The sequence below is a fragment of the Lagenorhynchus albirostris genome, chromosome 1 (genome assembly GCF_949774975.1).
Source record: "Lagenorhynchus albirostris chromosome 1, mLagAlb1.1, whole genome shotgun sequence".
Taxonomy (NCBI): domain Eukaryota; kingdom Metazoa; phylum Chordata; class Mammalia; order Artiodactyla; family Delphinidae; genus Lagenorhynchus; species Lagenorhynchus albirostris.
This window is the reverse complement of record NC_083095.1, coordinates 31,982,996-32,005,236: the sequence shown is the minus strand read 5'-3', so window position 1 is coordinate 32,005,236 and position 22,241 is coordinate 31,982,996. Positions and strand designations below refer to the sequence as shown.

The following is a 22,241-nucleotide window of genomic DNA, read 5'->3' as shown; positions in this document are numbered from 1 at the left end:
TTTGCCTTTTAAGATGTTACTTATGGTATCTTTTCTCATGTAAACATTTTATACGCATAAAATGCCCATTTTTCATGATGACTTCTGGATTCTGTGTTTTGCTTTAAGGCTTTCTCACTTCAAGCTTATAAAAATGTTTTCCTAAAATTGATTTCCTAAAATTTTATATTTACATTTATATATTTAATTTATCTAGTTTTTGTGGTTTTTTTTTGTATGTGGTATGATACATGGGGTCTAACTTGTTTGCCTTCAGATGCTAACTTCATCAACATAATTTACTAAATAAACTACCCTTTCCCACTTGGTCAAAAATTAAGACTCATATTCTACTTGAACCAATTTTGGATTCTGTTTCATTGATCTATTTGTCTATTATTGTGCCAAGCCCATAGCCAAGGCTTTCATCTTTCTGTAAAAATTTACTGACTATTCTCAGCTCTTCCTCCATTGACCTTTAAAATCATCATATCCAGTGTAAAAAATATCAAACTAGGATTCTGGTTGAAATTTCATTAAATATATAAATTCCTTTGGGAAGGGTAGATATTGTTATGACATTATCTCATTCTATCTTAGGAAGTTGTCACTCCATTTGGATATCTTTTTTCACATTTTAATAAGTTTTTTTTTTTGCCGTACTTGGGCCTCTCACTGTTGTGGCCTCTCCCGTTGCGGAGCACAGGCTCAAGACGCGCAGGCTCAGCGGCCATGGCTCACGGGCCCAGCCGCTCCACGGCATGTGGGATCTTCCCGGACTGGGGCACGAACCCCTGTCCCCTGCATTGGCAGGCGGACTCTCAACCACTGCGCCACAAGGGAAGCCCTTTAATAAGATTTTTATAGTTCTACTTATTTAGGTCTTTTGCTTTTCTTGTGAACTTTATTTCTAGGTATTTTATAGTTTGAGGTTTTATTAAAAATGGGATTTCTTCCCCCAGAAATTTAAATTTCTGTTTATTAAAACTATTAACTTTTGTATTTTAATTTTGTATCCAGTCACTTTATTCAATTATTTTAAAAACAATAACTAACAATTATGGAGAACTAACTATGGGCTACACATTGTTTCAAGCATTTTAGTGCGTTAACTCATTTAATCCTCATAATATCTCTATACAGTAGATACTATTATATCAGTTCTATAGATGAGGAAACTGAGACATAAAGTAGAATTTCTTAGTCTTTCTTGGAAAACAATCTTCTAACCTGAAAATGAAAATTCTACTATTTAGCCATATTTCTGATAATTTTTTGATCTTATTGTATTGGCTAAAACTTGAAAAACAATGTTGAATAACAGGAGAAATAATACACATTTTTGTCTTTTTTCTTATTTTAATAGAACTATTATAAATAGAAATTATAGGTAAACCCAAATGTACCCTGGTAATTTGATAAGGAACTACATGTTTTCAAATAATGATATAATAATGATTATTATTATTATTATTAGGAAGCAAAGAAAAAATAAAGGGATTTATATGTGCAAGTATCTTCCATTTGTGAAAGTATCTTCCATCCTTAAAGAAATCCTTGCTCAATCCCACAGCCCTGTTAAGATTTCTTCCCTCTGTAAGTAATAGAGTGCCCAACCAAGAGCGGTTTAAACCATAAGAAGAAGTCAAAAGGAAAGTGATTTCAGGGTAATTCAGCAGCTCAGTAATATCATCAAGGATGCAAGACCTTTCTGTAATTTCCACTTAACTGTGATAGGGAAGAGAAATCTGACTCCATACTGGGTCTCTTTCTTTTACTTTAACCTTTGTATTCTATTGCTTTTGCTACAAGTTAAGAATGTTGCCTAGAGTCTGAAATATACAAGATAGCCCATTCTCAAGTCTCTGACCTCTGAGGGTACACCACTTTCCCATTTATATAGAAAGAAAAATTTGCAGAACAGAAAATAACATTTGTCTTGTTGGAGGTTTACGGGAACATTGTGACCCAACCTACCTGGACGGCTGCAAGAACAAAGGATTTGGACACCAAGAAGTTTGCAACAACCAACCACACCCCATCCCTTTTTCATATAAAAAAGTCTGAATTCTAACTTGTGTAAAATGGTTCTTTGGGACACTAGTGCACCATCTTCTTGGTCTGCTGGCTTTCCGAATAAAATTGCTATATTTTGACCCAACACCTCATCTCTCGACTTGTTGGCCTGTCCTGCAGTGAGCAGTACGAGCTTGGTCTTGGTAACAAATTTTGGCAAAGGTAGCCAGCAGCCTTGCTGCTCATGGCCAGCTGGCTGGCCTGGTTGAGGAATTTTCGGGTAAGGCCCTAGCAGCTGCTGGGAGCACTTGTCCTTAAGATCTTCCCTTCAAAATTCCCTGAAGTGACGCCAGCTGCCCCAGCGCTTGGCAGTTGGAGCAAGGAATCGAAATCTGGGAGCCGACTGACTCAATACAGTAGGGCAAGTCGCTTTGGTGTGGAGAGCCAGAAATTTTATTCCTTTCCATTTGGGTTTTTTTCCTCCAGAATAAACCAGTTTATTTTGTATTTGAGCGGGTACCTTGTTGGAGAGAGGAAATAGTTGCTGAACTTTTACCCGATTTGTGAACTAGTTCGTTTGTTTCTTTGAATGCTAACATTTGTGTGCCATTTGTGTTTTGTCTTGTTTTTCTGTCTTTAAAAACTGCAGAATGTTTCAACTATCCCTAAAGAAAGTCCTCTCGGGTGCATTTTGGATAAGTGGTCTGATTATAGCTATGAACCCATGATTAAGAGAAAGATACTATTTTATTGTAACAATGTGGTGGCCACAGTACCTGTTAGGATCTCCACAAAGGGCTTATGCAGGGTTATCTTGGGACCCTGTGTACCATGTACTATCACCCTTGCTTTGTTAATTACATCGTTGTTTGCAGTTTCCTGTGTCATTGGTCTAGCCAGGGAGTCACATTGCATGGAGGTTGAATTGATGGTTCCTGTGATATGTAAAACCACAAGACCAAACTTGAGGGTTTGTTCTTTGGGTTTTTCACTTCAGTTTGTTTTGGTACCATTTCTCCATTTACCGCCAAATCAATTTTGTGCTATTTAAAACTTTTACTGATGTCAAATGGAGGAAAGGAACAGAAAAAACAAACACACATGCACACACACACACAAAATGCTGTCTGTTCTTGTCTGAGAGTGGGACATTTCCAGGGAGAAGGAAAAGGTTGCACTTGGTTCCTAAAATCACCAAAAGCCCCAGCCCAGAATTCAGCTGGGTTGGTTGATGCCAGGATAAAATGGTTAGAGAGGATCAGTTGCTAGTTACGGTTTTACAATAAAACGCTGAGGAATGGTGGTCTTCAAATGGCTCTATATAATCCTACCATTTCACAGAGCTATTCTGTGAAAAAGTGGGGAAGAATGATGAAATCCCCTTTGTGCAAGCATTTGCACTATAACATCAGGGAAAACAAGAAAAGCAAGGGAACAAGAGTGACGATATATTGCTTCAAACCTTAACTCCTCTGGCTGACAGCCACTCGGCCACTATGCTAATGTATCCACCCCTTCCACCACTTCCTGCTTCTATATAGTCCACCCTACTCCCAATGCTGGGGCTCGGGAAGTGATGGGACTGGCTCCCCTTCCTTATAAGGATCAATTGGAAAATCCTGTGTTAGTTCCTGGGGCACAGGGACCTGGTTTGGTATTGCCATCTAAGACCTGACAGGACACCCAGTTCAGACCAGGAGCCACTCCCTTTGCAGGGCAATTTCCCCTATGCCACTATTCCATGGGGGCCTAAATGCAAACAGCCAGCAGGCTGGGTTTAACAAAATTCAAGAAATTCAGTAAAAAACAAATGAAGACCCCTCTGAATTTCTGGAAAGGATTTATCAGGTCTACAGCAGATCCCAAGCCCCCTGAAAATACTACAATGGTAAATATGAGGAAATTGCAAAAATTAGATGGTGCATTTGGAACAAACCCTTCTCAATCGGTAGATGTTGCTTTTAAAGTGTTCAACAATGGGGAACAATGACAGAAGATGCAAAATGGAACGCCAATCTTCTGGCATGGCATTGGATGCCCAGAGTAACCCAAAGAGAGGTAAGCCACCATTAAGGGAGGAACAATGAGCTACTGTAAGGAGGAGGGGCATTGGAAATAAGATTGTCCTAGGCTAAAACATAAGAAGCAAAACCATAAAAGAAAGATGGGAGCCTCTCATATGGTAGACAGAGAGCAACATTCTGATGATAAATGAAGAGGCCCAGAGGCTCCCTAGGACTTGAGGCACCCGATTCCAATTTCACCACAGGAGCCCCGTAACGGTGGGGAATGAGCTGATTGACTTTCTGATAGTGCGGGTGCAACATACTCTGTGGTAAACACCAAGGTGGCACAGAAACCATCTCAATCCATCCCAGTCACGGAAGTCTCTGGAGAAGTACAAAATCGTTTGTTCTTGCAACCTCTAAAATGCCAACTAGGGGACCTCACCCTGAAACATAGTTTCTTACATATGCCAGAGTGTCCAATCCCTCTTCTGGGTGGATATCTCCCTTGTAAAGTTAAATGCTCAAGTAACTTTTTTTTTTTTGTCAGAACAGCTTAACATCAGAGTCCCACCAGAACACACTTTAAACCTACAGATGACGCTCATAGAAACCGCAGATAAGGAGACAGAGCTCTTTCCCCACGGAGGCCTATGGAAAGGTAAGACCAAAAGGGTGGGCAGACAGCACCCCAGGGAAGGCCAAAAATGCATGGCCAATACAGATCCCATTAAAAAGGGATGATGGGACACCAAATCTAAAACAATATCCTCTGAGGCAAGAGGCCCAAAAGGAAATTCAGCCAATTCTCAAAAAGTTTTTGAAAACAGGACTGATTAAACCCTGCAGGTACCCATACAAAACCCCTATTCTCCTGGTCAAAAAGTCAAACTCAGCAGAGTATCGCTTTGTCCAAGACCTGGGGGCTATTAATGAAGTAGTCCAAGATTTGCACCCTGTGTATGCTCTGCTCACAACTATTCTGGAAGAATACAGCTGTTTCTCAATTTTCGGACTTAAAAGATACTTTTTTTCTGCATTCCTATTTGCAGAAGAATCACAGCACCTATTTGCTTTTGAATGGCAGGACCCAGAAACACAGGTGGTCCAACAGTATTGTTGGACGGTCCTGCCTCGAGGATTTAAAAATTCCCCTACCTTGTTTGGCGAAATGTTGGCTAGGGACCTTAGAAACTTAATATTGGGTGAAGGACTTTTACTCAATTTGTGGACACTTCGTTAGGGCGATTATCAAGCCATGATAGGATTACTTCTCCAACAGATTGACTTGTCAGAATACCAGCCATTGTATTCAGAAAGGGACAGAGAAAGGGCCAAAGAGTAGGGTTTCACTCTTGATCGCCTGGCTGGAAATGTAGTGCACGAGGAATTGTTTTGATCCCTGAGGCACTCCTGGACACTGTGCTGCAGCACATTCATAACAGAAACCATGATGGGAGAGATGCTACCTTACATGGATTCAGAAGTATATAATGGGGCCTAACCTACAAAAAACCATCCAGCGAGTCACTCAGAACTGCTTAATTTGTGCTAAAAATAACCCAAAGACTGCTGTTAGACCTCTCCAGATGGGGCCTCAACACAGAGGAACCTGCCCCACCAAGAACTGGCAAATAGACTTCACTCAAATTCCTCGAGCTGCAGGAAATTTCAGATACCTGATAGTGCCGGTGGACACTTTTTCAGGATGGCTGGAAGCATATCCCACCCAGGCAGCAAAAAGCCTCTAAAAGCCCTCCTTAAGGAAATTATCCTCCAAGTTGGATGGTCTAGCACCCTTCAAAGTGATAACAGGCCCGCTTTTGTCTCTAGCATAACCCAACAAGTGTCTAAAACACTGCACTTTAATTGGAAACTGTCTTCATCCTGGAGACCACAATCACAGGAAAAACCAAAAAAATGAATCATGCATTAAAAAGGAACATTGCTAAAATATGTCAAGAGACTAATTTAACTTGAGATAACCTGCTATGGATTTGTGTGGCTCCTAGAAGCAAGCTTAAATTAAACCCTTTTGAAATATTGTATGGTAGGACATTCCAGGTGTCTGTCTGGGCAGGAGAATCTGTAGATGTCTTAAAGGACTTGACAGTCACTATGTTAAGACTTTAGCACTATACTAACTTCCATTCATGAGTTTGCTTCCAATAGGTCTGCCTACCCAAATGAGGAAGTCCTGCACCCCTTCCTGCCTGGGGACTGAGTCTTCCTCAAAACCTGGAGAAAACAAGGACCTGAACATCAATTTGCCACTAAGTGGAGAGGACCATACAAGGTGCTGCTGAACACTGACTCCTCTTTAAATTAGTGGGGATAAGACCATGGATTCACCACACCTGAGTATTACTCACTTTTCCAGAAACTGGATGGAATGAAGAAAAGCAGACTTGGTCTTATGAGCCATTAGAAGGGCTTAAGTTACTATTTTGAGCCAAGCTTCCTATCAGATAAGTAATGGTGACTTTTGCTCTGCTCTCTTGTTTCATTACACTGGTAACAGCCTCTTGTTGGAAAGGACCAAAGAGGGGAAATAGCTCTACCCCTTCTATTAAATGTTTGGCAGGATCTAAAGATAACACAGAGCAGAGCATGCTGGATATCCTTATTCCAAGTGCTGGAATGTATGTATATGTTCAAGTGCTTGTCTAAGTATTGTGACAGGGCCATAAAAAGGGGAATCATGTATGCCCAACCAGGGACTCAGGAATACTTCCAGTCCCAAGTTGCTCAATTCCATCCCACGATCACCCCCCTCACTGCCCCCATTCAGCAGGAAGTAGCCAGGGCAGTTGTCACCCCTTTTCCCACAAGATTGTCAAATGGACATTTACAGTGGGAAATTGTAATAGGGAAGAACAAACCTGACTCCATACTGGGTCTGTTTCTTTTACTTTTACCTTTGTATTCTCTTGCTTTTGCTACAAGTTAATCACTAAAGGGAAGTTGCCTATAGCTTAAAGTATACATGATGGCCCATCTCCTGGAACCCTGCCTCCCATGCCTACCTGTTAAGCTAAAATACCTTTGTTTAAACTCACAGGAAACATCCTGACCAGGCCTACCCGTAAGTGGCTGCAGGGAAAAAGAAATTAACACATCCCTTCTGAGTCTGGCTGGAACCAGGGAATATTTGCAACCACTTGATCACCTTTTTCACTTTACCTGCTCACCTCGCCCTCTCTGTTGTATGAAAGAAACTAGCATCCAAACCAGGGCAAGATGGTTCTTTGGGACAGTAGTCCACCATCTTCTGCTGGCTTTCTGAATAAAGTCACTATTCCTTGTCCCAACACCTCATCTCTTGATTTACTGGTCTATCTTGTGGCGAGTAGTTGAGATCTAAAAAAGTTGAACTCACAGAACCAGAAAGTAGAATGATGGTTGCAGGGGTTGGGGCTGGGGTAAATGGAGAGACATTGGTCAAACAGTACAATGCCTCCTACCTCCTTGTTTGGCTGCCCTGCAATAAAGCCTGTTTCTCTCTGTAAAAGACCATTGCCTCAGTATTTGGTCTTTCCATTGTGGAGCAGGTCACAAGCCCACTTGCTCAGTTTCACTTCTACTTATAAGGTATAAGTTCTGGGAACCTAATGTACAGCACAGTGACCATAGTTACTAATACTGTATTGTACACTTGAAATTTGTTAAAAGGGAAGATCTTACGTGTCCTCACCACACACTCAAAAATGTATATATATTAAATCATCATGTTGTACACCTTAAAAAACATCATGTAAACCTAAATATTTACAATTTTTATTTGTCAGTCAAACCTCAATAAAGCTGGCAAAAAAACCCCAAACAAAACAAGAGCACAAGGAAGATACCCAGAAAAAGGCTGAGGCTCTAGAGGGACTCCCCAGAAGAAAGGTTGAGGGAATGAACTAGACATGAATAAAAGTAAAAGAAAGTGAGGTAAGCAAGAGGGCTGTGTTCTTGGGCAGTGATCATGGTGATGACAGACAGATACAAAAGGGAAATGTATTCCACACTAGACTGAGTTATCACCCCTTAGTGAGGGGTAGTAAAACTACCACAAAATCACCTTCAAAAGTGGGGTGAGGGGGATGATTTGTTCATTGGTTCATGGATGACACAGTTACTTACTGAAAACTGACTGTCTATGGGAGAGTTCTGGTATGAACATGTACCAGTCAACAAGACAAAGTTCCTGCTCTCATGGTGCAGGAGAAGGGGGATAATCAGCAAATAAACTAGAGTGCATTTTTACGAAACTTCAGATGAAAATAAGTGGTATGAAGAAAACTCAGGCCAGGTGAAAGGTTAGAGACCGGCTGTGGTGAGGATATTTTGGTGGCAATTTAGACTGAATGCTCAGAGAAGGTCTCTCAGGAAAGGTCACGTTTGACCAGCAGCTTCAGTGAAGTGAAGGAGCGAGGCATGTGCAGATCTGGGGGCAGATGACCAGTGCTGTGTTTGAGGAGTAGGCGGCATCCACTAGAGCCTAGTGAATGATGGGGGGCGGGGGAGGGAGCAGGAGACAGCGAGAGACTTGCAGCTCTGGCTGCTGCTGAAGTCAGGCAGCCTGAAATCTCTGAGGTTTTTAGCTTGATTTCCTCACCCCTAAATTCTTTCTACATAAGATATCATATCATTCTCCCTCATGGCGTACGTAGTTCTCTTCCTAATGGAGGGCTGTTTCCCATCTGCATGGCTTGGCTGTCCATCTACAAGGTACTTTGTCTATTGTATGTCTATATGCTACAGTTTAGAAGTCAACAGAGCTAAAAATAACAGAGTCTCGCTGGAGAGCAGTGATGAATCTGCTAAATTCTGCAGAGAGCCAGAGGCAACAGGGAACCAGACAGCACAAGCTCCAAGCACCCTGGGCAGTCTCTTCCCTGAGAAATCATCACAAAACTTCTAGTCTTGATCTATTGATGAGTCTCCCTTTCACCAGTGAGAAATGCACTTCTTGATGAAAAGAAAACAGCTCTTGAAAGGTTTGCTTCTTCCCGGGGTGGTGAACAGCACCAGCTGTTGTAGCAGTATCTTACTCTGTGATGCTGATTTTAAAGAGAGAAAGAAAGAAAACAATAATATTTACCTAATTATGAAGCAATGCATATTTATTGTTGGGAAATTAGATGTGCAGAGAAGTATAAAGAAAAATCATCCAAATATCACCACCTGATGTAAGTATTATAACATATGTAATTTCATACAATTACACACTTAATATGTATTTGAATATAACTGAGCATTTGGTAGCTACAATTTTGTATCTTAATTTTTTTTTTTTTTTTTTTTTTCCGGTACGTGGGCCTCTCACTGTTGTGGCCTCTCCCGTTGCGGAGCACAGGCTCCGGACGTGCAGGCTCAGCGGCCATGGCTCACGGGCCCAGCCGCTCTGCGGCATGTGGGATCTTCCCGGACCGGGGCACGAACCCGTGTCCCCTGCATCGGCAGGTGGACTCTCAACCACTGCGCCACCAGGGAAGCCCTGTATCTTAATTTTAAATTAGGCATTATTTAGTAATTAGCTTTCCATTGATACTGCCTTTTAATTCCACAAACTGGGCTCTAGGCTCTAGCAATACCAAGGGAACTAGTGCAGGGAGAGGTTGGGGTTGGTGAAAGCCAAGATTACGTCCCATGTGGTTGTTTTCTGAGGTAAACATCATTGTGTTACAACATTGGCAGCTCCTTGACTCTCCTCTCCAATTCATACGTGTGTATTATACAAAGAGGATAGAGGAGACTCAGAGAGGTTTTTATTTAGCCAATTATTTTATTTAGTGTGTAGCTGTCAATAAGACTCATTTCAATGCACAGTACACTGCTAAGGAACATACACATACACACCCACACAAATGGCATTATATATTTTTTTGACTGCCCTTACCATGGCACACACATCCTGACCTTTACCCTAAAAAGTGGGCCTTTCTAACCAGGGAAATTGGCTTATTCTTAGTCTTAAGAGATAAGGGGAGCTGTCTTCAGCAGAGCTACTATCAGAGATTAACCGCTCTCTGCCTGACTTGCAAATAACAGTTGCCTCCTTATTTTTGGCCCAGCTGAGCCTCTTAATGGTATGTAGAATGAGTTCAGCCTACGGAAGATTTTTTTAAATTAAAGTATAGTTGATTTACAACATTGTGTTAGTTTCAGGCATATAGCAAAGTGATTCAGTTATACATATATATATTTTTTTCAGATTCTTTTCCATTATAGGTTATTATAAGACATTAAATATAGTTCCCTGTGCTATACAGTAACGCCTTGTTGTTTACCTAGTTTGTATATAGTGGTGTGTATCTGTTAATCCCATACCCCTAATTCAGCCTCTGGAAGATTTTAGCTGGTTTTTGTACTCCTACAATTTTGGTGTCTTTCTTATCTTTTTTATTCTGATTGTGGTCAAGGCTAAAGCAGGAGCCAAACATAAACCAAACCCACTTCTTGACCAGCTCTACTCATAGCATATAGGTAACTTTATTGTCCTTTCTTATCAGAGCACAGAGGATCCCATGACACATTACATCACATGAGCAGCAGCTACGATTAGCTCATGTCCCCTTTCTTCAGCCTTGGCCACAAGGAGAGTGAAAGATCAAAAAACACACTGAAGAGGTAGGAATAGAAAGGCTGAATAAGCATGAAATCGTGACTGGTCTAAGCCAATCAGGGGACTCTTAAACCCCTTTGCCAGATACTCACTTTTCAGCCTGTGTTGCCGTCAGAGATGGCTGTGTGATCCAGTTCCCATCATGGGCATAGGAGAAAATCTGGAAAATATTTCCTTCTTGATGAACAGAAAAAGTGTTTTTCCTTTGCCCCCTTTTCTCATCTTTGAATGTCGTGTGAAGACCTAACGCCTGGAGCTTCGGTAGCCACCTTGTGACGGTGAGGTGACAAGCATGAGGCAGCGTGCACAGGATGCTGAAACTCAAGGATGAAAAGTGGCTGGATCCCTGATGACATGTTTGAGTTGCTAGTCACCCCTGGAACTGCCCACTTTGGAAATTTTTCTTAAGAAACAAGAAAATGTCTTATGGTTTAAGACACTTTTCTTGCAAGTGAACCTATCCTAATTGATACAAAGAATGGTCAAAGAGTGAGAGGTTAAGCTTTTCTGAAGGGCACCCTTAATATTGCAGTAACTGCAAACTATAAGCCAACAAATTCAATTTCAATTTCAGGAGTTGACCAGCTGGGTGAACAGGGTGCATTTGTCTTTTAACTGGTGGAAGCTGATCTTTACAAAAGATGGGCAGATTTAGATCAGCCAGTGGGCAAAAAGGAACCAACCAGAATCTATATCCCACAAAACTCTGAGTACAGGTATGTGGCATATTCTTTAAACATGCTCTCTGTTAAGTCTAAAACATGTTGTCATTAGTACGTATGTTTTTGACAACTCCTAACAGAGAAAAGTTAATCTATATGGTATAAGAAAAGGGAGTTAAGTGTCATGAATAGAGACCTCCCAAAGAGCTCTGTAAGGCACTAAGGAAGAGAGTTTAGCTGGCACGTGCATCCATCTCAGAGCACATGGCACTAATTATGTGTTTTCAGAGCAAAAGGGAAATTAGAAACACCTCTTGATTTCAGCTACCTTATAACTAAACATTTTAATTTCCATCAATTTTTAGTGAGTGGTTATTTGTTTTGCAAATCATTACTGACAGCTTTAAATGGTCATCTTCCTCACAGTATCTAAAATGTTGTTGGATCTATTTAAAAACTGAATTATGGAATCTCTTCAGGAACATACTATTAAGGAAAGTTCCTTAACTTTGAAGTTAGACCAACAAGTATTAAAATTTCCTGCTATTAATTAGCTGTGACCTTGGACATATTACTTTATGTCTTTGAGCCTCATTTCTTAACTGAGGATAATAATGCCCATCACAAAAGACTACTGGGTGGTTTAAGTAAAGAATGTAAAGTACTGGACACATAGTAGATATTGATAAGTAATAGCTTCTGTGTCAATTAAGGTCTAACAGGAAATAGAATATTCAAATTAGGATATTTTAAGGGTTTTTTTTTCCTTAAAAATGGATTATTTCCAAAGGTGGGCAGGACTTAGGGGAACCACCTCTAAGGAGAAATCCAAGGGTAAACAAATAAATCTGCTCTCCAAATTTAATTTACAGGAGTGTTTATCACAACATTGTTGTCTTGGGTACCATCAGGAAACAATCCAGATATCCAAGTACAGGAAATTATTACATCCATAGAGCTGAATACCAAAAAGCTACTAAACATAATATTGTAAAAGTAAATGTATTTACATCAAATATTTTAGTAATGTAGTACTAAATGAAAAGAGCAGATTTTAAGATGTTATGGAGAGTAGAATCTATTTTGCTAAAATTATGTGTATATTATATGTATAATCTAAATTTATATCTAGATATCATTATTTAAAGCCAGACCCTTAAGATTCTTCTGGGATCTTTTAAAATCACCAGCTTTTTTCAGTCCTGAAAGAGGCAGAGAGTTGATTTCAGCTTTTGGGGGGCGGGAGTCACCTTTAACCCGATTCAGATGATTTATACTGAGTGGCCAGAATTGTTTGGTAATGAGCTTTCTCAAGTGTGTTTTAATCAGAGCTGTCTCTGAGGCTCTGTAACTTCTTTGGGATGGCGTTCAACGTGAAGGTGGAAAAAATGCTCTTGCTTGCCTGTGAATTTAGAGAGCACTGACTTGCCAAGTGTTGCTTGTTCTTTTTTGGTTAATGATGTGCGGGATATCTGAAGCTGGGAAACTGAAAACTGCATGAAGGATGTGAAGCAGTATATTCCCTTTAGAATAGAGACTATAAAAAGTAATTGGACGGGCCATGGTTTAGCTCAACATGGGCTGGGTGACTGAAGTCCATGTGTGGAATTACTTAGGACAGAATAACCCAGAAAGCACAGCTGCTGGACCGTTGTGGTCTGAGCTCATTGTCTGGCTACAGCCATACCTCTGAGGGTGAAGAGGTGGAGTTTCGTCTACAACAGGGGATGAAAACTGAAGTGCTTACACTGTGACAGGTAGTGATGATACTCATAGGGAACACTTATACATGCTAAAGAATGTTCTAAGGGCTTTACTTGAATTATTACCCTAAATCCTCAAAAAGGCCTGTGAAGAAGATACTCTTATTAGTTCAATTTTACAAACTGAAGAAACCTATACACAGAGAGGTTAAGTAACTTGTCCAAAGTTATAGAGCCAGTAAGTATCAGAGATGGGATCTGAACTCCAGTCTGGCAGCAGAGCCTGATTCTTAACCATTATGTTCTGCTACCTCTGTGGTAAGCCTAATGTCCTTGAGTGAAGCTGGCAGGATGTAAAGGAAAGGGAGAAGGGGGAGTTGGGCAAACTAGAGATGAATGTCCTGACTAAAAAAACAGCTATTAGCAAGCAACTGCTGTTGTGGAGGAATATAAGCCCAGCGTTTCCAGATCATCTGAGTTTTCAAGAGAAAACAGAAATCTAGATTTTTATGTGAAATTCCTAATTTAAAAATACACTGCTGACCAAAGCACACACATACATGCACACACACACACAAATACATGCACACACAAACACTACCATGAATGAAAAAAGAATGGACATTTTGGGACTTCCCTGGCGGTCCAGTGGTTAAGACTCCACGCTTCCACTGCAGTGGGCTCAGGTTCAATCCCTGGTCAGGGAACTAAGATCCTGCATGCCGCCTGATGCAGCCAAAAAAAAGAAGGGGGGGGCATTTCTATGTTCAATTGTCCTAAAAAGTGGTGATAACCTAGTAGATGAACCTTAGATGGAAGGGAGGAAAAAACTCCATTGCTTTTTTTTTTTTTAAATAAATTTATTTATTTATTTAGGCTGTGTTGGGTCTTCATTTCTGTGTAAGGGCTTTCTCTAGTTGCGCCGAGCGGAGGCCACTCTTCATCGCGGTGCGCGGGCCTCTCACTGTCGTGGCGTCTCGTGTTGCGGAGCACAAGCTCCAGACACGCAGGCTCAGTAGCTGTGGCTCACGGGCCCAGTTACTCCGCGGCATGTGGGATCCTCCCAGGCCAGGGCCCAAACCCGTGTCCCCTGCATTGGCAGGCAGATTCTCAACAACTGCGCCACCAGGGAAGCCCTCCATTGTTTATGTTGTGGTTTAAGCAAGTTAATGTCTCTGAACCTCTTTTTTTCTCATCTATAAATTGGTGGGGATAATAGTATTATCACGTAAGGCTTATGTGGGGTTAACTCAGGCAACCAACTTTTTAAAGTGTCAACTTGGAACACAGCCATACCAGACTAAAACATAAATAATAAATAAATATACAATGTTGTAGGTATGTAATATATTTATTATATACCATTTATAATTATAATTAATGTAATTATGTTTTATTACTTTAAGAAATATATGAAAAATAAGTGTTTATTGGAATTATATATAATTCTGTATTATTATGTTACATAAATGTTATTGTTTAAACACTACAACCATAGGACTAGTTGATAATGAGAATTTGTAATAATAGTAGAACCAATTAAACCATATGTCTAAGAAAAATACAACAATATTTTATAATTGTTTCTTTCTGCCTTCTGATATAGGCAATTTATTTTAACTCTTTCTAAAACTCTGTATGGCATATTTAAATTTTGTAAGCTATATTCTCGTACATCCTTTGTAAGATAACTTTATTGAGATATAATTCACATACTACACAATTCACCAATTTAAAGTCTATAATTCAATGATTTTTAGTGTGTTCACAGATATGTGTAATTATCACCATAGTCAATCTTAAAACATTTTCAACATCTCAGGAAGAAACTCCATATCCTTTAGCTATTACCCCTTATGCCTTCCCCCCACAGGGACATGAATGAAAAACTTGAACAACTTGAATTCCTAGAATGTTTCACGTTTTTATGGTTATATGATAAAATTATTCTGAAAGTCATATAGAAGGAAAAATAATGGTGAAAACAGTCAAAAATTTCTGCAAAGAAAAATGATAATGATGAATAAGTGCATGGAGGGGGTACTTCCAGTATCATATATGAGAATATATTAAAAGTTTACAATATTGAAATCAGAATGAAACTCATATCAAAAATACACACACATGTGTGCTCACTCACAGAGTTCAGGTAGTGACATAAGTGTGAATTAGAAGTTGCTCTGAGTAGAATAAATGGGATTTTTTTTTTTTTTTCAGAGCCAATATGTGGCATCCATTCCTTTTATGGCCCTGCCTGGGGGTTGTGCTGACTACTGCCTCAATGAATCTTTCAAGTTTTTCTGTTATTTGTTAGCCAACAGCTCCATCCAGCCCCCACTGACTCCATTTTTATTTAACAATAGGGAGAAGCCATATGCTTAAACTTGGGAGAAGCATGTTCAGTGTCCTGATCTGGGTAGTGGTTACATAGGTATTTACCCATGTAAAAATCCATCAGGACATACCTCAAAGAAAGCATTAAAAAAAGAAAAAGAAAAAAATAGAGTTACTTTTGAGTATTTATAACAGGGTAATCTGATTAACCTTGGATAATCAAGGAAGGCTTTTCTGAGGATGTAACATATAATCTGGAATCTGAAGGGTGAGTCATAGTTAAGCAGACCGAGGGCATAGTGGACTATTCTGGACAGAAGGACCAGCCTGTATGAAGACTCAGGAGTGAGAGGAGTGTCTTGTAAAGGCACACGTCTATACTGTCTTCTAGAACTTTTATAGAGTTTTCCCTGACATTTATTAGATTCTTAGCCCACCTGATATTAATTCTTATGTATGCTAGGTATGGGTATAATTTCATTTACCCCATATAACCAATTATCCCAGCCCTATGTATTGAGAAATGTATCATTTTTCTACTGATCTGCTATGCCAACTCTATTGTATATCAAGTTTCAATATTGGTGTGAGTCTCTTTCCAGGAGAAAAGGGACTTTCATTCTATTTTATTAGACTGTTTGTCTACATCTCTACCAACAGCAGCACACCATCCTTAATTATTGGAGCTGTTTAAAGACTCTTCATGGACTTTCCTGGTGGCGCAGTGGTTAAGAATCTGCCTGCCAATGCAGGGGACACGGGTTCGAATCCTGGTCCGGGAAGATCCCACATGCCATGGAGCAACTAAGCCCATGCGCCACAACTACTGAGCCTCTGTGCCACAACTACTGAAGCCCATGAGCCAAGAGCCCATGCTTCACAACAAGAGAAGCCACCACAAAGAGAAGCCTGTGCGTCGCAACAAAGAGTAGCCTCCGCTCGCCGCAACTAGAGAAAGCCACAAACAGCAACGAAGACCCAATGCAGCAAAAAATAAATAAATAAATAAATTTATAAAAAAAGAAAAAGACTCTTCATATCTGGTAGGTATGCCTCCCCATCGTGAAGTTTTTCTTTAAGTGTCCTGGCTATTCTTGGCCCTTTGCTCTTCCATAAACATCTTAGAGTTAGCTTTTGAGATCAGCAAAACATTTATTAGAATTTTGATTGGAATTACATTGAATAAATACATCAATTTGGGAGAGAACTGACATCTATTTTGATATTGTCTTCCAATCCATGAACATGGTGTATCTCTTCTTTTATTTGGGTAACTTTAATTCATTAGAGATTTATAATTTCCTCAGTAAAGGTGTCGTGTGTATTTTGTTAACTTTTCTTAAGTATTTATATTTTTGAAGTTTTTGTAAATATTATTTTTATTTTATAATTTCTACTGTTTCTTCTTAATAAATAAAAATGTAATTATTTTGTGTAATTACATTTTATCTAAGACTTGTTAAGTGCATTTAATCTAGTAATTTATTTTGGATTTTTTACAAAAATTATGTCATTTATGAATTATAACAGTTTTATTTACTTCTTTCCAATACTTACACATTTCTTTCTTTCATTGCCTTACTGTGCTGGCCTGGGACTTGAGAACAACGATTAATGGAACCGGTCATAGATAACCTGTGACTTGTAATAAAACTTAAGGAGAAGTCTTCCTTGTTTTGGAGGTAAGTATGATGTTTGTTGTAAGTTTATTTTTGTTATAGAAGGAAATTTCTTTCTATTTTTATTTGGTAACAGTGTTTTTTTTTTTAAAGTCATGAATGGGTGTTGAATTTAAACCAAGTAACTATAGAACTTGACCTGGTTACATGGTCTTTCTTCTTTAATCTGTTAATGTAGTGAATTCTATCAATTATTTTCAAATGTTGAACCAATGCTGCTTTACTGGAATAAATTCAACTTGGTCATAACATACTATCTTTTTTATATGTTGCTAAATTTAGTTTGTTAATATTTTGTTTAGGATTTTAAAATCCATGCTCATTATTGAACATTACCTATAATTTTCTTTCCTGTATTCTCCTTTTTAGGTTTAAGTATTATGATTATACCAATCTCTTAAGCTAAATTGGAGAGTGTTCTCTCTTCTGTTAGTTTCTGGAAAAATTCGGTAAAGATTGGGAGTATTTACTTCTTTTTCTTATTGAAGTAGAGTTGATTTACAATATTGTGTTATTTTCTTATATGTGGACTCTAAAAAATAATACAAGTGAATCTATATACAAAACAGAAACATACCCACAAACATAGAAAACAAATTTATGGTTCCCAAAGGGATGAGGGAGAGGGGAGGGACAAATTAGGAGTATAGGATTAACAGATACAAACTACTATACATAAAATAGGTAAGCAGCGAGGATTTACTCTACAGCATAGGGAATTCTGCCCAATATCTTATTTATTTCTTGATTGCTTGGTTGAATTCAACACAACAATCAATAGGGTCTTGTTGATTTTCTGTCTAGTAGTTCTATTAGTTGCCAAGAGCGGGGTGTTGGTGTCCACAACTGTAATCTGGTTTGTTATTTCTCCTTTCAGCTAGATCAGTTTTGCTTCATGTAATTTGAGGCTCTGTTGTTGAGTACATACACATTTAGGATAATTATATCTTAAGCTAAGATTTCTCTAGATTGTGCCCCCGGCGGGGGAGCGGGGGGAAGGACGTTGAAATTCTAACCCTGGTACCTGTGTATGTGACCTCATTTGAAATAGATGCAATCGGAAGGTAACGAGGTCATGCTGGATTAGGGTGGGCCTTATAAGAAGAGATAAATTTGGACATAGACAGACACAGGGAAAAGACAGCCATGTGATGACAGAGGTAGAGATTGGAGTGATGCATCTACAGGCCAAGGAACACCAAAGATTGTTGGCAAACACCAGAAGCTAGAAGAAGAAACCAAGGATGCTCCCCTACAGTTTTCAGAGGGAGCATAGTCCTGACGACACCTTAATTTCAGTCTTCCACCCTCCAGAACTGTGAGATAATTTACATTGTTTTAAGCCACCAGTTTGTGGTACTTTGTTACTGCCATCCCAGGAAACTAATACATCTTACTAGTGAATTGATCCTTTATTACTGGGTAATGTTCCTCTTTGTCTCTAGTAATATTCTTTGCTTTGAAATCTACTTTATCAGACATTAATGTAGCGCTCCTTGTGTCTGATCAATGTTTGCATGGTTAATCTTTTCCAATCTTTTTATTTTCAAACTATTTCATTGGATTTGAAGTAAGTTTCCTGTACACAGCATATTTCTGAGTCATGTTTATTCACTCTGCTTATCTCTGTCTTTTAATTGGTATATTTAGGTCATTTACTTTTAAGGTGATTATTGTTATTGCTTAAATCTGCCATTTTATTATTTGTTTCTGTTTTTTTTCCTCTAGTTCTCATTCATGTGTTTCCTTTTTTTGCCTTTCTGTGCATTATCTGAACATTTTTAAGGATTCTATCTTACTTATATATAGTGTTTTTGAGTAAATATCTTTGTATAATTTTCATAGTGGTTGCTCTAAGTATTACAAGTATAAATATGTGACATTATATTTTACTGGTATCAACATTTTAGCACTTTTAGTGAAATTTAAAAACCTTACTGCTATTTAGGTCCTTTTGCCCTCCCCACTTTTAAATATCATTTTCTTGAGTATCACATGGTGTTAGTTCTTATTTCAATCATCAAATACTATTTCTAAAACTCATGAAGAGAAGGATAGTCTATTGTATGTATCCATATTTCTGTTCTTTCCATAGTTCTTTCTTCCTTCCTGATGCTCCAAGATTCCTTCTTTTATCATTTCTTTTCTCTTTGAGAATTTCTTTTAGCTAATCTTTAAGGGCAGATCTGCTAGAGACAAATTCTTGGTTTTCCTTCTTTTGCGAATGTCTTTATTTCCTCTTCATTCCTGAAGGATAGTTTCACAGGGCATAGAATTGATGGTTGACAGTTCTTTTCTTCCACCACTTGAAAAATGTGCCACTTCCTTCTGGCTTGTATGTTTTCTATGAAAAATCTGCTGTCATTAGAATTTGTGTCCTTTATAGGTAATACATCATTTCCCTCTGGTTGTTTTCAAGATTTCTTTTCTTTTTATTTAGTTTTCAGAAGTTTAATTATGTTGTGTGTTGGAGTAGACTTCTTTAGGTTTGTCCTGTTTGAGTTTTCTCAGCTTCTTGAGTAAGTAGGTTTGTGTCTTTCACCAAGTTATGGACATTTTCAGCTATTATTTCTTTGAATACTCTGTCAGTTCCACTTTCCCATTCTTCTGAGACTCTGATAATATAAATGTTTGCATTGTCCCACAGGTACCAGTCCCTGAGGCTTTTTTTTTTCCTTGTCTATTTCACCTCTGTTGTTTATGCTGGGTAAATACTATTGATTTGTGTTAAAGTTCACTGATTCCAACCTCTGTCATCTCCTTTCTGCCGTTGAATCCATCCAGCAATTTACAAGAATTCTTTTACTGTATTTTTCAGTTCTATAATTTCAATTTGGTTCTTTTTTATAACTTCTATTTCTTTGCTGAGATTTTTTTGGGTTTTTTTCTTTTGTTTGAAGAGAATTTGTAATAATTGTTAAAGCATTTTTGATGGCTCCTTTAAAAATCCTTGTCAGATAATTCCAACATCTGATTCATTTCCATGCTGGCATTAGATGATCTACTTTTCTCACTCAAGTTGTGATTTTCTTGGTTCTTGGTATTATGGATGACTTTTTATTATATCTTGGATATTTTGTCTATTATGTTAGGAGACTCTGGGCTCTATTTATTTATCTACTTTATTTTAGCAGGCATTTACCTTGTTTAGGTTTATAAAGCATGCAAGTCCTGGCCAACTTTTGTGGACTGTATTTCCAACAACAAGTTTAATTTTCTCTTTCTGGCATTATTTTGGTCTGCTAGATTTATCTGGTGGCACTGAGATTCCCACTTGTTCCTGCTATTGCTGCCTGAGGGACCAGAAGGATTTCTGCAGACTGGCCCATCCAGTGTCCCCCAGTGAAGAGGGGAATCTTAGGTCTGCAAGGACATTGAAACTTCCCTAGCTGGGCAGCTTGTTGTCGTGGGGTCCCTCTTGCTGATCACATCTCTCCCTACCCTCTACCCTGGCCACCCTAGTGTCTCTGGATGGGGAAGGGAAATCTCAGGCCCATGGAGACAAAGTGGCCTGCCATGCCTTGCTGGTGTTGTGGTGGTGTATGGTGTCTTGTTCACATCATGTGATCACCCTATGGTCTCTCAGTAGAAGGGAGTCTCAGGCCCATGAGGACAGAGACTTTCCTGCCTGAGATGCTTATTGTGGTGGGGGCCAGTGGTCCAGTGCTGCCCGGCAGTCTCAGTATCTCTTGGTGGGGGAAGTGGAGCTTAGGCCTAGAAAAGTGCTATTCCTACCCACTAATCATTAGCAGTTCTCCTTGCCAGTAGTGCCAGGCTCCTCCGGTGGATTCTTCCTGTTTGATGGGGGGGAGGGGGGAGGGAAGTAAGCCTGACCTTCTGTTGCTAGCTTGGGGGTTAGAAAACACTGGATCTGAGTTGCCTTCTTTTGTTGGGTGAGATGTTATGTAAAGTACCCTGCTGTTGTGTATTGGGATCCCAAACCAGTCTGCCTTCTTTCTACAACCTTTCAGAGTTCTCCTTTCCTTGTCTCTTTTGTTATTTCCAAGGTATACATTTGTATTAGTGTGGAGACACAGGGAGAAACAAGTCTAATCATCTTCTCTGAATTGGAAGTTATTTACTCATTCAGTTTTATTATCATTTGTGGGACTATTCAGGTTTTCTCTTTATTCTTCAGTCAGTTTTGGTAACTTAAATTTTCTAGGAATTTATTAGTTTCATCTAAGTTTTCAAATTTGTTGTCAAAAATTTTTCATTTTATTGTCTTTTTCATCCCTGTAGTTATAACTCATACTTCTTAATTTGTTTATTCTCTTTTTCCCTTGGTAATCTTTGCTAGAGTTAACCTATTTTACAAGTCTTTTTGAATAACTTGCACCTTTGATGAGTCTCAGTTTTATATTCATTTATTAACTTCCTCCATTCTGCCTTTCTTTGGGCTTGTTCTGCAATTTTTTCATAACATCTTAAATTATACTTAGCTTATTAATTTTCAGCCTTTTTTCCAATATATGCATTTATTTAAGACTATAAATATCCCTGTAAGCTAGCAATACTAAAATAGAAAGTTTTGATATGTAACATTGTGGCCCCCACAGAGGAGGGATGCAACCCTCATCCAAATTTTGGTTTGGATATTAAGACATGACATCACATGTGCACCAAGAAAGTATGAAGAGGTTTATTACTCACATAATGAGCCTTTCTGGGGAGTAAGACAAGCTTCAAAGCAACTCCAAAGATGGCTGGAGAGAGTAGAAAGGGGCAACCAGCTTGGGATTTTACAGTGGTTAGGGGGTAGGACTGAGGTTAGGGTTCCCTCTTGTAGGCTGGGGCTTGTATGGTTTGAACTTCTCACCAGCACCAGAGGAGGAAGGGAGCAGCCAAGCTTTCTTATCAGCTTGCCCAGGAGCAGGGAAGAAGGGGGAGAAAGAGTGGTGGGGCCTGAAAGTTGTCAGCAGTCGAATATAAAAAATGGGCTCTTTATTGCACATAATACTATTATTATAGCTTATTTCTAAATACATATATTTTTACCATTATGCCTTCTTCTTTGACTAATGAGTTGTTTAGAAGCATGTGTATATTTTCAAATATCTAAATATATAGGTTTTTTTTTTTTTTGCTATGTTTAAAAACTTCTAACTAGGGCTTCCCTGGTGGAGCAGTGGTTGAGAGTCCGCCTGCTGATGCAGGGGACACGGGTTCGTGCCCCGGTCCGGGAAGATCCCACATGCCGCGGAGCGGCTGGGCCTGTGAGCCATGGCCGTTGAGCCTGCGCATCCGGA

The 22,241-nt window shown here is 39.2% G+C and overlaps 1 protein-coding gene across 1 annotated transcript in view; it reads left to right on the top strand.

Annotated features, from left to right (window-relative positions):
- The first annotated feature begins 3,971 nt into the window (after window positions 1-3,971).
- LOC132527755 (dynactin subunit 6-like) overlaps window positions 3,972-22,241 on the top strand; it is a 39,370-nt gene continuing 21,100 nt past the window's right edge. The window contains exons 1-2 of the mRNA XM_060163771.1: window positions 3,972-4,053; window positions 4,552-4,662. Of these exons, the coding sequence (XP_060019754.1) occupies window positions 3,972-4,053; window positions 4,552-4,662 (193 nt within the window). The remainder of the gene's footprint in view (window positions 4,054-4,551; window positions 4,663-22,241) is intronic.